Raw genomic sequence first — 13,222 nt, forward strand, 5'->3', positions numbered from 1 at the left:
TCAGTCTGTTATATCTGGAGTATTTCTCCTGTCTTATCCGGTGTCCTGTGTGAATTTAAGTATGCTCTCTCTCTCTCTGAGGACCTGAGCCCTAGGACCATGCCTCAGGACTACCTGGCATGATGACTCCTTGCTGTCCCCAGTCCACCTGGCCGTGCTGCTGCTCCAGTTTCAACTGTTCTGCCTGCGGCTATGGAACCCTGACCTGTTCACCGGAAGTGCTACCTGTCCCAGACCCGCTGTTTTCAACTCTCTAGAGACAGCAGGAGCGGTAGAGATACTCTCAATGATCAGCTATGAAAAGCCAACTGACATTTACTCCTGAGGTGCTGACCTGTTGCACCCTCGACAACCACTGTGATTATTATTATTTGACCCTGCTGGTCATCTATGAACATTTGAACATCTTGGCCATGTTCTGTTATAATCTCCACCCAGCACAGCCAGAAGAGGACTGGCCACCCCTCATAGCCTGGTTCCTCTCTAGGTTTCTTCCTAGGTTCTGGCCTTTCTAGGGAGTTTTTCCTAGCCACCGTGCTTCTACACCTGCATTGCTTGCTGTTTGGGGTTTTAGGCTGGGTTTCTGTACAGCACTTTGTGACATCAGCTGATGTAAGAAGGGCATTATAAATACATTTGATTGATTGATTTCAATTACCCGAATACAGTGTCCTCAGTGTAACCATTGAGTGTAAAAATGATCAGTTACAATACTAACAGTAGATAAGTGGTTTACTGGTATCAAGTCTGCAGAGATGAAAGCGGTAACGCATCTAGAGCGAGCATTTGTCTGCAATTTGCAGACGGTGCAGAGAAAGATCTAAGCACATCTGATCAACGTTGTTTCCTGTCCTGAACCCCACCTACCAATCTCATTATTTATTTGCAATGATAAAGGCTTGTGTAGGTGAAAATAACCTTTCATCTGTTTCATGAAAATGCCATGACCCTAAAAGTCCATGAATAGCTACCAGAGAGATTTTGATTGTTCTTGCGTTCCCCTCCCCAGTCTATCTTAATCTACATTTTACGTCATTTAGCAGACGCTCTTATCCAGAGCGACGTTCATGAGCAATAATTGCCTTGCTCGAGGGCACAGACAGATTTTTCACCTAGTCGGCTCAGGGATTCAAACCAGCGACCTTTTGGTTACTGGCCCAATGCTAGGCTACCTGGAAAAGGGAAGTCAACCCTTCATTTGTTGGTACTGTACCTTTAAGACAGCAATTCAGGTTTACAGAGTAGAGATATGAATATTGGCAAAGAATTAATATTCTTCGAGAAACTATTGCAACAGATAAAAGTTAACTGCCAGGGCCAGTCATTTGCCAATATATCTAAGTAGTGCACATACTGAATATATATATTTATATAGAAATGCCTGATTTAACTCGTGGAAATACTGTATTTTACATGATGGAAATGAGCAGCAAAGACAGCTTCCTTATTATTTGTAAACATAGGTCTCTGTTCTAAAACACTAGAGACCAAATAGGCCAGTTGTTTCCCAGACATCAGCTGACTGGCCTGCCGGAGGAACATGGAAGAAGTCTGTTAATCCTCCATGCATTTTAAAACATTGGAATGGCTCCAATCATGCATTCTGTTTAACAACACTAGGGCCTGTTCCGAAGGCTGCAACATTACAGAACGTTCCTATAGAAATGTATCGTTTAGAACAGTTATGACCGTCTGTCATGTGGAATAGGGAATCATATCAGCAGAGTCAGCTGTACTCATAGTATTTCTATCTGGAAAGTTCAGAGTGTTTCAATTACCTGAATACAGTGTCATCAGTGTAACCCTCGAGTGTAAAAATGATCAGTTACAATACTTGTCACACTTTTCTAACAAGAATACTGTAAAATTAAAGTGACGTCGATTGTTACTAACATTTTTGTATGTAAACTAGTTTTTTGGACAGAATGTTTGTATGAAAGTCTATTTGAGAGTTTAAGATGAATAACTTACCCAAAGTTCTGTTTAAGTCTCTGATTGGCTGGCTACACTTGATGCCCACAGTAGATTTGCTGAATCACCGAAAGGAAGTGGGTGTGCTGCCAGAGTAAAAGGATTTCAGGAAGCTAGGTCTCAGTGGGAGAATTTGGAAATCCCTAGTGAGGCCACTTACCAGCCAGGGAGAGACTGACAAAGTCGACTGCTGATGATTCATGAAGTGACTATGTAGCCAAGGGACGAGTGTGGTAAATATTGACGTCACACTCCAGTGCATTGACATCTGTTTTCACTCAAAATAAATTTGATGTTGTTTGGACATTGTGAGTTATTACTAATGGTTAGTTAAAAATTATAACATTCAATTCAACTAACTTAGTTTGTTGCCTAGTGGAACGTTTGCTTCCAACTGACTCTCAAACACATAGATCCCCTGAACGCAGCTCACTCTCCAGATCCCAAACAGCTGAATTCTGATCACCTGTTCACACACCTGTATGTCATTATCACACACTATTTAGTTCAGTTCCTTATATATTGTTTGTTTTGTGACACACTTCTATTTGGAGCTCTGTTTTTCCTGTAATTTAATCCTCCCGTGTATGATAGTGAGGCAGGCAAAAACGTACTCCTTTTGTCTATTCCGTGCCTGTACTTTAGCCTATCGGATTCCCTGTTAACAACCTATTGCCTGATCTCCCGGACGACGTTTAGAGCCTTTTCCCTGCCTGTACTGTTGCCTTTTTGGACCCCCTGTGTATGACCTTCTGCCTGCCCCTGGACCCAGCTACCTGCCTCCTCCTGTGGGTCCTTTACAAATAAACACCTGCTGCGCCCTGTGCTTGAAACCAGCTCTCTGTCTCCCATCGTGTTCATTACACCTAGTTTTGTTTTTCACCTCTAATCTGCCAATGTTTCATTGTAATCAAACGGTGTCATAGGGTGTGTTCGGTATCTGTGTGTAGGATCTTGTACATATTAGAAATAACCTCTAAACTAGCATGTGTCAATTTGGAGTGGAATAACTTGAGACAAACTCCTTTGATAGAATAATGACACCCATCTCCTAAGGTATTCATAGTACAATTTAGTATGATATCAACTTTAAACAAAACATTTCCTCAGATAACATGATCCAACTGGTTACATAATGTAAAACATTTTTTACCTTTATTTAACTAGGCAAGTCAGTCAAGAACAAATTCTTATTTACAATGACGGCCTACCCCGGCCAAACCCGGACGACGCTGTGCCAGTTGTGCGCCGCCCTAGGGGACTCCTAATCACAGCCGGATGTGATACAGCCTGGGTCATTGACATACCAGTCACTGTTAACTTGATGTGTCTGATGGCTTCCACTTTCACTGTTATACTAACTTGAAGTATTACATTTCTCTCACATCTTTTAACGCTTCACTAAGCATTAAACCACGCATGGTATATGATGGTATTGAGCTGTTATTCTTAGCTTGGTTGCCAGATGTTTCTACATGAACAACCTTCTCTGTCGATCATTGTCATGTCAGACATAATCTTGATCAGTGTCTGGGGCCACTTCATTCTACTACTTCCCGTCTTTCTGTACCTGGGCAGCTGGTGGGTAGTTCCCCCTGTCCCTCTGGTCTCAGGTGGTCAGTACAGTGACGTGTGGATTCTCCTGTCAGCTGGTCTCGGTGCTGCCATCTCTTCAGCTGCAGCTGTTGTAGCCAGTACATCATGGCCTCCTGGTTATCTGCCTGAAACAGACAGAGAATATATATTGTTAGCCTACTGTACATGTGTGCCCGAGTCAGAATATCTGTAATGCATGACTTCTAAAATGTTTGAGTTCCTTTTAATCACAATGTTCCATTGTGGATCAAGATAAAGTATTATAATGCAATGTATGAATATGTATTTATCTTCCTGTATATAAACATGGACAAAACAACAAAACAGAAAGAGAGATGCCTTCATTTTGTAATTACTAATCATTCCCATTTAGCTTCCATGATTAATCTCTGACAAAAAATGACCTGTTGGTTTCTTATTGAGAGGAATAGATGTGTGACCCAAATGTCTGGGTTACCATGTGACCATTATTCAGATACAGGAGCACCACTGTTTCGCTGCCTCATTTATCCTTTTAGCGGTCTTCCCCATCCCTCCACAAAAACCAATGACATTTCAGAAATATTGATGACACTCACATTCAGAGCAAAGTCCTACGTTTGGGAAAACCCTGGGGATACCGGTTGAACTTGTGACGGCCCCAGAAGTGAATCCCCTCTAAATCAGGGACTTTGGCCAACCACTGACATTAATAATCAAGTAACAATAATAATCAAGTAAACAGGCAGAACGGCCAACCTCGAGATTCAGATTTGACCACCCCTGATATAGTATAGATTAAATAAACATTACCTTGAGGACGAAGGTCCGTTCAGAGGTCTGGATGTGAAAGGTGCCCTGCTCTCCGTGGAGGGGGTAACCGAACGTGGCTCTGCACAGCTCAATCCTCCCCAAAGCGGTCACATCCTGCGCCGTCCTATAGTAAAACAACTGGCTCTTCTTCTCCTCGTACGTGAACCAGCGCGACTTCCACGACTTCAGGGGACCTCCTTGTTTAAGGAGATACCCACATAGTTTAGTGTTAGACAGGCATTCCGTGGGTTGTTGCTGGGCTTGGTTGTCCATGGTGGTGGCAGACTGACTCTGGTTGTTGTCTGTGGCAGCAGTCTTAGCTGGGACACCTTCACTCTGGTGGTCCTGACTCGGCTGGCCCATGCTGTTTGTGTGTGTAGCGGTCTCTTCAGAGTTCCTCCCTGTTGTGATACAATCATCCTCATCCGCTGGGCTTACCGCCTCTGCTTGGGGAGGAAGTGAGTGAGACGAGGCAGTGCTGGGATTTCCTTCTGGGCCCTCTCCCTCCATCACACTGAGAGACCAAGAGGGAGTTGAAAGAAAAGCTCAACTAAAACAAAGCAAACAATGACATGGTAGCCTACAATGGAGAGGTCACTCTGCTCCACTTGGAGACTTACCATTATAGTGAGGGTTTAACAATGGGGTCAGCATGAACACATTAAACTGTTCAATGTGTAATATTTTATTTTCATCTCCATTTGTAAACTAATATGACTGGCTTATAAAAGTGTTGCACTTTGTGTCTCTAATCTTTTGCCATGTTTTTCCTTGTATCACTCTCTACAATGTTTTTGAAATGGTCATACTGGTGCTATGTCGGATTTTATGAGGGTTGCCAATGGCGTAAAAAGTTGGATTTGTCTGTTTATTTTTGTGGTATCGATAAAAAAGGTACTTGATTGGGGAATGGGGATCCATTTTCATAATGGGAAATCAATTCATCAATAAATGTTGGGAAACAGAAGACCTGCAAGAAAAAAAAAATCTGTGGTTTAATTTCCCCTGGTGCAACTGCATGGTATTTGCAGCTATAAGGAGTCTGGACTATGATCAAGTAAGCCATATCAATGCAGGTAAACAGGTTCATGTCAAATAATGAATTGTTGGCTTACACTTATGGCACTTCCAAGGCCATTTCATGATGATGATTACGGTCGTGTCAATCATGTTTTATACTTAGGCTACTGTAACAAGGCAAATGCCAGCATTGTAGGCCTACTGCCTCTGCCCAGAGGCCTACTCAACTTTCAAGGCAACAGACATTAGATAGCGCTCACTTTGCCACGCATGAGCCCTGGTCAGAGTCCCTGTCGCAGCTTTCACTTTCTTTCGCTACATTGGTGGCAGCGTTGGGATCACGTCCAGCTCACGTCTAGTTATGTGATCTAGTGGTGGGAAGCATTCTGTAATTACATTGATATATCTAGTGAACAATGGATAAGCAACAACGGGCGTGATGGATAGAAGTCTTCACTACGGGTGTGATCAAGCCTTACATCAAAGTTGCCTTAATGTGCAATGCACAAGAAAATCCTCTGTGACTGTCTAATTTACATAAGTTAACTTACCAGTGTGGACCTGAAACAAACACATTCTATACATTTACAAAACGACCTGTTTAAAGTGTTATTATAACCATGGTGTTATTTTGTTAAAGTTTATACATCTAATAACCTGACAATGATCCACATCATATGGGTAGACAAATAATGTAAGTGTGTTATGCAGCAAAACACAACTATCCTTTTTTTTTAAGGACGCAAACCAGTAATATGAATCACTGTTGATCCATCCTGTTCTGATCTAATGAGATGGATGGAGGATTTTCTACGGCCTAGAATCGAGGCCTTTCCCGGTCATGAAGGACAAAGCTAAGCCCCTCTTGGTTCTCATTGGTGAAGACTGAACTCAAGTTAGGGGTTATATGTCAGACTCTCCTATACCACTTTGCCCAACATGTTATACCCCATAGGTTGTAAATAAACTATTTTTACGGTGATATAACTCGTATCATTATTATAGGACTGTGAAACCCATAGCCGAATGGCTTCAGACTGAGCATTTCTCACAATTTATTTACAGAGAGCAATTTCCGTTTTATACCAGGTACTGTCCATTATTTACAGTAGTGTGTTGATTAATTACTGCTTTCTTCAGTGGAAATACAGAATATGTATAAACATGCCAAATATACCAAAAGCTAAGGACTATTAACCATGTTATTCATTACTGAAACATGTAAACTACAATGAATACATGACAACTAGATACAAATATTTTATTTAAAAATATTCATAAAAAAGTCAAGAGTAGGCTATAACATGAGTAAAAACAAAGTATGTGTGTCTATATGTGTGTAAGTGTTTGTGTGCATGTATTATGGTGTGTATTATAATTTTCCATCATAAAAATGTATCCACATTCCCCAATCAAATACCTTCATCAATACCACACAATAAAATAAATAAAGTTGGGCATTTTTTCTCCAATCTGTCAACCATAATAAAATTTGACATAGCCTTGTATAAAACGCATTATGAAAGAAATGGTGTAATGTACACAAAAAAAGAGACTATTAATAAATGCATTATGCATTTATAAAAAATATGAATATGCAAAATATGAAATGGGTTATGAAGAAAATTGCATAGGCCTACTGTTGCCTACAAGGGGGAAAAAGGCCTTTCTGACTACAAGTGCACATGTATCCCAACGTATTAAGTGAAAACAAGCATAGAAAACAGTATTGGCATTCATTTAAAAAACACACTATTATTATTTCGGTGACAACCTGGTTGATTAAAAATATTGGGTTCTTATTAACACGTTCGTTTTTTTAAAATATATAAATAAATGTGGTACACAAAAAGGCAGTGTAGAACACCATTGCCCATCGTGCAAAGCTGAAATAACTTTCAAAAGAAACATCGTTCCGAAGTTTGCCCTGCCTGGCTCAGGTTGTTGAGAATGTGCGCATTTATACACACCAACCGACTGTGCTGCCGGTTATGTTGGAGAGCAACAATCTGCTGAATAGCAGCCATATGTTGTATTACTTTTGTTCCGCTGATGTCTGACAATGGCTTTGTCAGGCGGTGGTTAACTGGTGCAGTGAATCAGGTGCAGGAGAGCAGAAATGAGTGTACAAGGTATTTAATTCCACGACAGCACCAGTATACAGACAATACTCAAAGTGCTGAGAAATAACGTTCACTCGAAAATAACGGGCGTAAAATACATAACCCGGCAAACATAACCAGCCGACAAGTACCGCCATTAACAATCAATAAACACGCACACTAACATGTGGGAAACAGAGGGTTAAATAATGAACATGTAATTGGTGAATAGAAACCAGGTGTGTAGAAAACAAAGACAAAACAAATGGAAAATGAAAAGTGGATTGGCGATGGCTAAAAGACCGGCGACGTCGACCGCCGAACGCCGCCCGAACAAGGAGAAGGACCTACTTCGGCGGAAGTCGTGACAGGCTTGGTGTTTAGTGTTCCAGGTGTTTCCAATTTGTACCGGATAAGATTCAGCTTGGGACAAAATGAATCTTGACAAAGTGTTACAAATACATATGTCAAATATTATATTAGATCCTATGCATTATCCTATACACCCATCCTATACACCCAAATGAAACATTTATCATCGTATGATCATACCCATTTACACAAAACATTTTTGAATGAAATCTTATCCACAATTATGTGGGCTGTAGGTTATGTAGGATACAGGTTAGTCGTTAAACTTTTAAAAGTTGTGGAAGTGACTGTCTCACTGACCCAGGCCAATTTGGACTTAGGACTGGTCACATGACCGACTACATTAACTGTCAATCATCAAATCATTGGAATAAGAAATTTGTCTTAAAAACATAAAGAAACCCATTCTGTGTTGTCAGGAAGCCACGACTATTAACTGGCCAAAACATAGTGCATGGGTCGAACCAGAACCGAGAATTAAAAAGACAACATTTGAATAATCAAATAATTTTCCAATTTCTCATCATTTAATATTTCCTTTAGACAATAAAAACAAAACCGCTCGTCTTGTTTGATTTCCGATTCAAATCAAATAAAGGAGGAAGGACCATTTACTCATTTTTTATCTTATCTAATAAGAAATATTAATTGGCAAAAAGGTACACGGACCCGTGTTCATGCAGATAATTCATTTTCTGAGTTAAAACTGAGCCATCGGGTACGAGAAAACAAAAAAAACTTCCAGTTCTTGTGTTTGCATATAAAACACAAACAACTTAATATTTAGATTTTTTAAATGTGGAATGCCTGTTATTGGCCAAATGCACAGCCAACACTTCCTGTCCCTTCAAAATGTATGTTCAACCTTCAAACACCCATTCTATTCATCTATTAGTAGCCAATCATTCATATATTAATTATATTTCTCAATTTCTACTTCTAAGATTATAAAATTAGATCAAAAATGATAAACTAGCCACAAAGATGAGTGTTTATTGTCTTATTAATGAACCGCTGTTAGTGTAAATAGTTAGCTAACTGATATATCATAGCTACCAGGTTAACCATTGGTAATCTCCGTCAATGATGGCATACAGCCAATAAAACAGTATATATATTGCTAAACTAGAGATATGGCCCTAGCCATAGTCAGTCAACGGTTCCACATCTAATTATCTGGAACGAAGCAAGTGTGTGAATAGTAGACATCCTTGCACTGTTTACAGCAGATCTCCAACTTTTCACAACCATACTCTGAGGAAGAACCAGAACTGCCTGGTTAGGGTGATTGGCCTGATAGGGTGTGTCCAGCAATGGAATGAAACATCCAACCAATGCCTCAAGTGATGTGCTGAACGTCCACCACAAACCCACAGGGTTGTGGGGTTTGTCCAGAAACAACCACTAGCTCATACATCCTCGGCACTTGTGGAGATCTGAGAGGATTGAACAGGTGTAAGCAATATGGCAAAAAGTATACCAAGTCTGTTAGAGGGTGGAGCTATCACCATGTCACCACCTATCAATGCCTCTCAGATCTCAAATCTCTGAGAGTAGGGGCTAAGGGTTGTGTCTGGACAGGGCCTGGGTATCACACACCATAATAAATACTCATGGACCTGTCATTGGTTGTGTGAATATAAAGGGGACTGAGCATACTAGACTATATCATTTCTGAAAAGGTGTCATTTCAGAATGAGGGGTGTTGTAGCTCTACTGGTGTTGCTATTCTGTCTGTCAAGCAGTCTAACGACTCGCACTAAATTCTTCCACTGTTCTGTCGTTCTCTACATACTTTAGACGGAGACTGCCATCATTGAAGTAATTTGTGGTGACGAGGGGCACTGTACAAAACGAAGTCTTCAGCGATTTGTATCAAAGTAGCAAAGCTGATTGCCAATACTTATCCTTCAATGCAAGCAACACTGAACCATGCATGACGGCACCAGCTGTTCCTGATGACTGTGATGACGCTCTCCATAGCCGATGTGAGTAAGTAATATTCACAAAGCCGCAGTGCCAGATGGATTACCAGGCCGCGTACTGAGGACATGCGCTGAACAGCTAGCTGGCAAGTGTCTTCACTGACATTTCTCTCCCTGACCCAGTCTAATACCTACATGTTTCAAGTAGACCACTATAGTTCCTGTGCCCAAAAACACCAAGGTAACCTGTCTAAATGACTATCACCCCGTAGCACTCACATATGTAGCCATGAAATACCTTGAAAGGCTGGTCATGGCTCATATCAACACCATCATCCCAGACACCCTGGACCCACTCTAATTCGCATACCGCCCCAACAGATCCACAGATGACGCAATCTCCAATGCACTTCACACTGCCCTTTCCCACCTAGACATGAGGAACACCTATGTGAGAATGTTTTTAATTGACTACAGCTCAGAGTTCAACACCATTGTGTCCTCCAAGCTCATTACTAGGCTAAGGACACTGGGAATGAAGTCATTCATCTGCAACTGGATCCTGGACTTCCTGATGGACTGCCCCCAGGTGGTGAGGGTAGGCAACAACACATCCACCACATTGACCCTCAACACAGGGGCCCCTCAAGGGTGTGTGCTTAGTCCCCTCCTGTACTCCCTGTTCACCCATGACTGAGTGATCGCGCACGACTCCAACACCATTGTTAAGATTGTAGACGACATGACAGTGGTAGCCCTGATCACTGACAACAATGAGACAGCCTATAGGGTGGAGGGCAGAGACCAGGACAACATCATCTCCCTCACCGTCAGCAAAACAAAGCAGCTGATCGTAGACTACAAATGGAGGGCTGTGCACGCCCCATTCAATGTGTAAATGTAACAATCTGCTGCTGTATTTTTTGTGTTATCTGTGATCGTTTGTTTGTCTTGTGTAGTTTCTTAATGATTGTATCTAAACTGTATGTGTAAACATGTATACGCAGGGCCCAGCTGTAAAAAAGACCTTGGTCTCAGTCTGGTCTTTGTGAAATAAAGGTATAATAATAATTCACATTGACAGGGCTGTAGTGGAGCGGGTTGAGATCTTCAAGTTCCTCGTTGTCTACATCACTAAGGATCTACCATGGTCCACACACGCCAACAGTCGTGAAGAGGGCACGACAATGCCCTCAAAAAGTTCTACAGCTGCACCATTGAGAGCATCTTGACTGGCTGCATCACCAATTGGTTTGGCAACTGCTTGGCATCCCGACCGCAAGACGCTACAGAGGGTAGTGCGCATGGCCCAGTGCGTCACTGGGGCCGAGATCCCTGACATCCAGGATCTCTATACAAGGTGGTGTCAGAGGAAGGGCCTAAAAATGGTCAAAGACTCCAGCCACCCAAGTCATAGACGTATCTCTGCTCCCGCACAGCAAGCAGTACCGATGCAGCAAGTCTGGAACCAACAGGACCCTGAACAGCTTCTACCCCCTAGACATAAGACTGATAAATAGTTAAATAGCTACCCGATCTATCTGCATTGACCCTTTGTGCACAAACTTTTTTTACTCATAGCATACGCTGCTGTTATTGTTTATCATTTGTCACTTTATTCCTAGTTACATGTACATATCTACCTCAATTACCTCGTACCCCTGCACATCGACTCGGTATTGGCACTTCATGTGTACAGCCAAGTTATTGTTACTCATTGTGTATTAAACTTTTTAGTTTTCTATTATTTCTCTATTTACTTTCTGTATGCATTGTTGGGAAGGGCCCCGAAGTAAGCATTTCACTGTTAGTCTACACCTGTTCTTTACGAAGCATGTGATAACTAAAATGAGATCTGATTTTAAATCTGACTTCGGACTGAATTTTCTTATTTAACCTTTATTTAACTAGGCAAGTCAGTTAACAACAAATTCTTATTTACAATGACGGCCTACCCCGGCAAAACCATAATCACAGCCGGTTGTGATACAGCCTGGAATCGAACCAGGGTCTGTAGTGACGCCTCTGTAGTGCATTACATGCTGACCAAACCGCACTTCTGCGAGTGCCATCACCGCAAGTTGTTTTTTTTCACCCACAACGAAAGTGATCAGGACACGCAGGTTGAAATCAAAACAAACTCTGAACCAATTATATTAATTTAGGGACAGGTCAAAAAGCATTAACCATTCATGGCAATTTATCTAGCTATATAGGCTTCTTTTTTTAAATTATATGGCGGTTGGCAACCAACTTTACAGCATTACTACAACCCACCGGAGTGTGGACCTAAGTTCATCTTTCAATCACCCACGTGGGCATATGCTTCTAAAAATCAACGAGGAGATGGCAGGTGGGTATATGCTCCTAAAACAATTTATATTTTAGTGCCTGGCCACACAGATGCTCAAGAGCAGTGTGGGTGCAATGATTGAATAACATGCATGTGTAACGGATGTGAAATGGCTAGCTAGTTATACTGTTACACGTGTGTACATTTGTTTTGCAACAGTGTGGTCAACATGTTTGACCGCAGCGCCACTCGAGAGCCCCATTGTGTTCAAGACAACTGGGAACTAGGTAAAAAAACGAGCTCAGAATGAAAAATCTGTCATCCAAATTGAAATCCCAATTTGGAAACACAGGCATCTTTCTAGAGTTCTGACCTGAAGATAAGTGACATCATGATTTTTTTCCCCGAGTTCCCAGTTGTCTTGAAATCTTAACACACACACACTTGAAATATGACCACATTTGAAAACCATCTTGAAATTTCGAACATATGGTCGTCTTTATACCATGTCACAGTCACATGTAAAAACTAGAGTAAATGAAATATTTACCTACTCGTTTTAAACTCCTTCTCCAAGTAATAACATGTCATGCTATGCTCACTGGATCCCGAAAAATGAAAGTCAGCAACAAAATTAGTTCCAAGGACATACAGGTTGATCCAGGCGCGATAGAAACCAACGCCAATCGAGAGCTTCTTGGAATAGGGCGGTGGCGCGTGCCAAACCATTTAATACATTACACAATGTATTACTTGCAGTTGATGCTTGCTTGAGTTTGCTTATTTTAGACTTAAAACATAAGCTAGTAACGTTCGTTCCCTTCCGAAAATTGTTGACAGTATAGGAACAGAGGTGTGTACTAGCTTACATACCTTAGGCTTACACGTCGGCGCTGTTTACTGGCAGCGGCAATTTCACTGGCAAAAAAAACGTCTCTCTCCAGTTGTCTAAATATTGGTGCTTTGAAGACAACTGGGAACTCGGAAAAAAACGAAGTCAAATCATGACACCAGTGATCTTCAGGTCGAAAAGTCGGAGCTCTGGAAAGTTGCCCGATGCCGCGTTCATATTATAGTCGGAACTAGGAAATTAGGAAATGTCCCACTTTCTGAACGCGGCGTACAACTACAACCAGTTGGCATGTCGGACA

General features: G+C 41.5%; 1 protein-coding gene across 5 annotated transcripts in view; it reads right to left on the reverse strand.

Moving 5' to 3' along the window:
- Positions 1-13,180, reverse strand: part of LOC139574379 (TBC1 domain family member 2A-like) — a 28,681-nt gene extending 15,501 nt beyond the window's left edge. The window contains exons 1-3 of one of the 5 annotated variants that reach the window (XM_071398897.1): positions 12,626-13,180; positions 4,360-4,802; positions 3,542-3,692 (exon numbers count right to left, since the gene is read on the reverse strand). In XM_071398897.1, the coding sequence (XP_071254998.1) occupies positions 3,542-3,692; positions 4,360-4,802; positions 12,626-12,800 (769 nt within the window). In that variant the 5' untranslated portion in view covers positions 12,801-13,180. Of the gene's footprint in view, positions 1-1,971; positions 2,089-3,541; positions 3,693-4,359; positions 4,874-12,621 lie in introns of those variants that run through there. The other 4 variants (XM_071398896.1, XM_071398899.1, XM_071398898.1 and 1 more) reach the window with 4 other exon arrangements.
- Between the last annotated feature and the right edge of the window lie 42 nt (positions 13,181-13,222).

This window comes from Salvelinus alpinus, chromosome 4 (genome assembly GCF_045679555.1).
Source record: "Salvelinus alpinus chromosome 4, SLU_Salpinus.1, whole genome shotgun sequence".
In the NCBI taxonomy this organism is placed as follows: domain Eukaryota; kingdom Metazoa; phylum Chordata; class Actinopteri; order Salmoniformes; family Salmonidae; genus Salvelinus; species Salvelinus alpinus.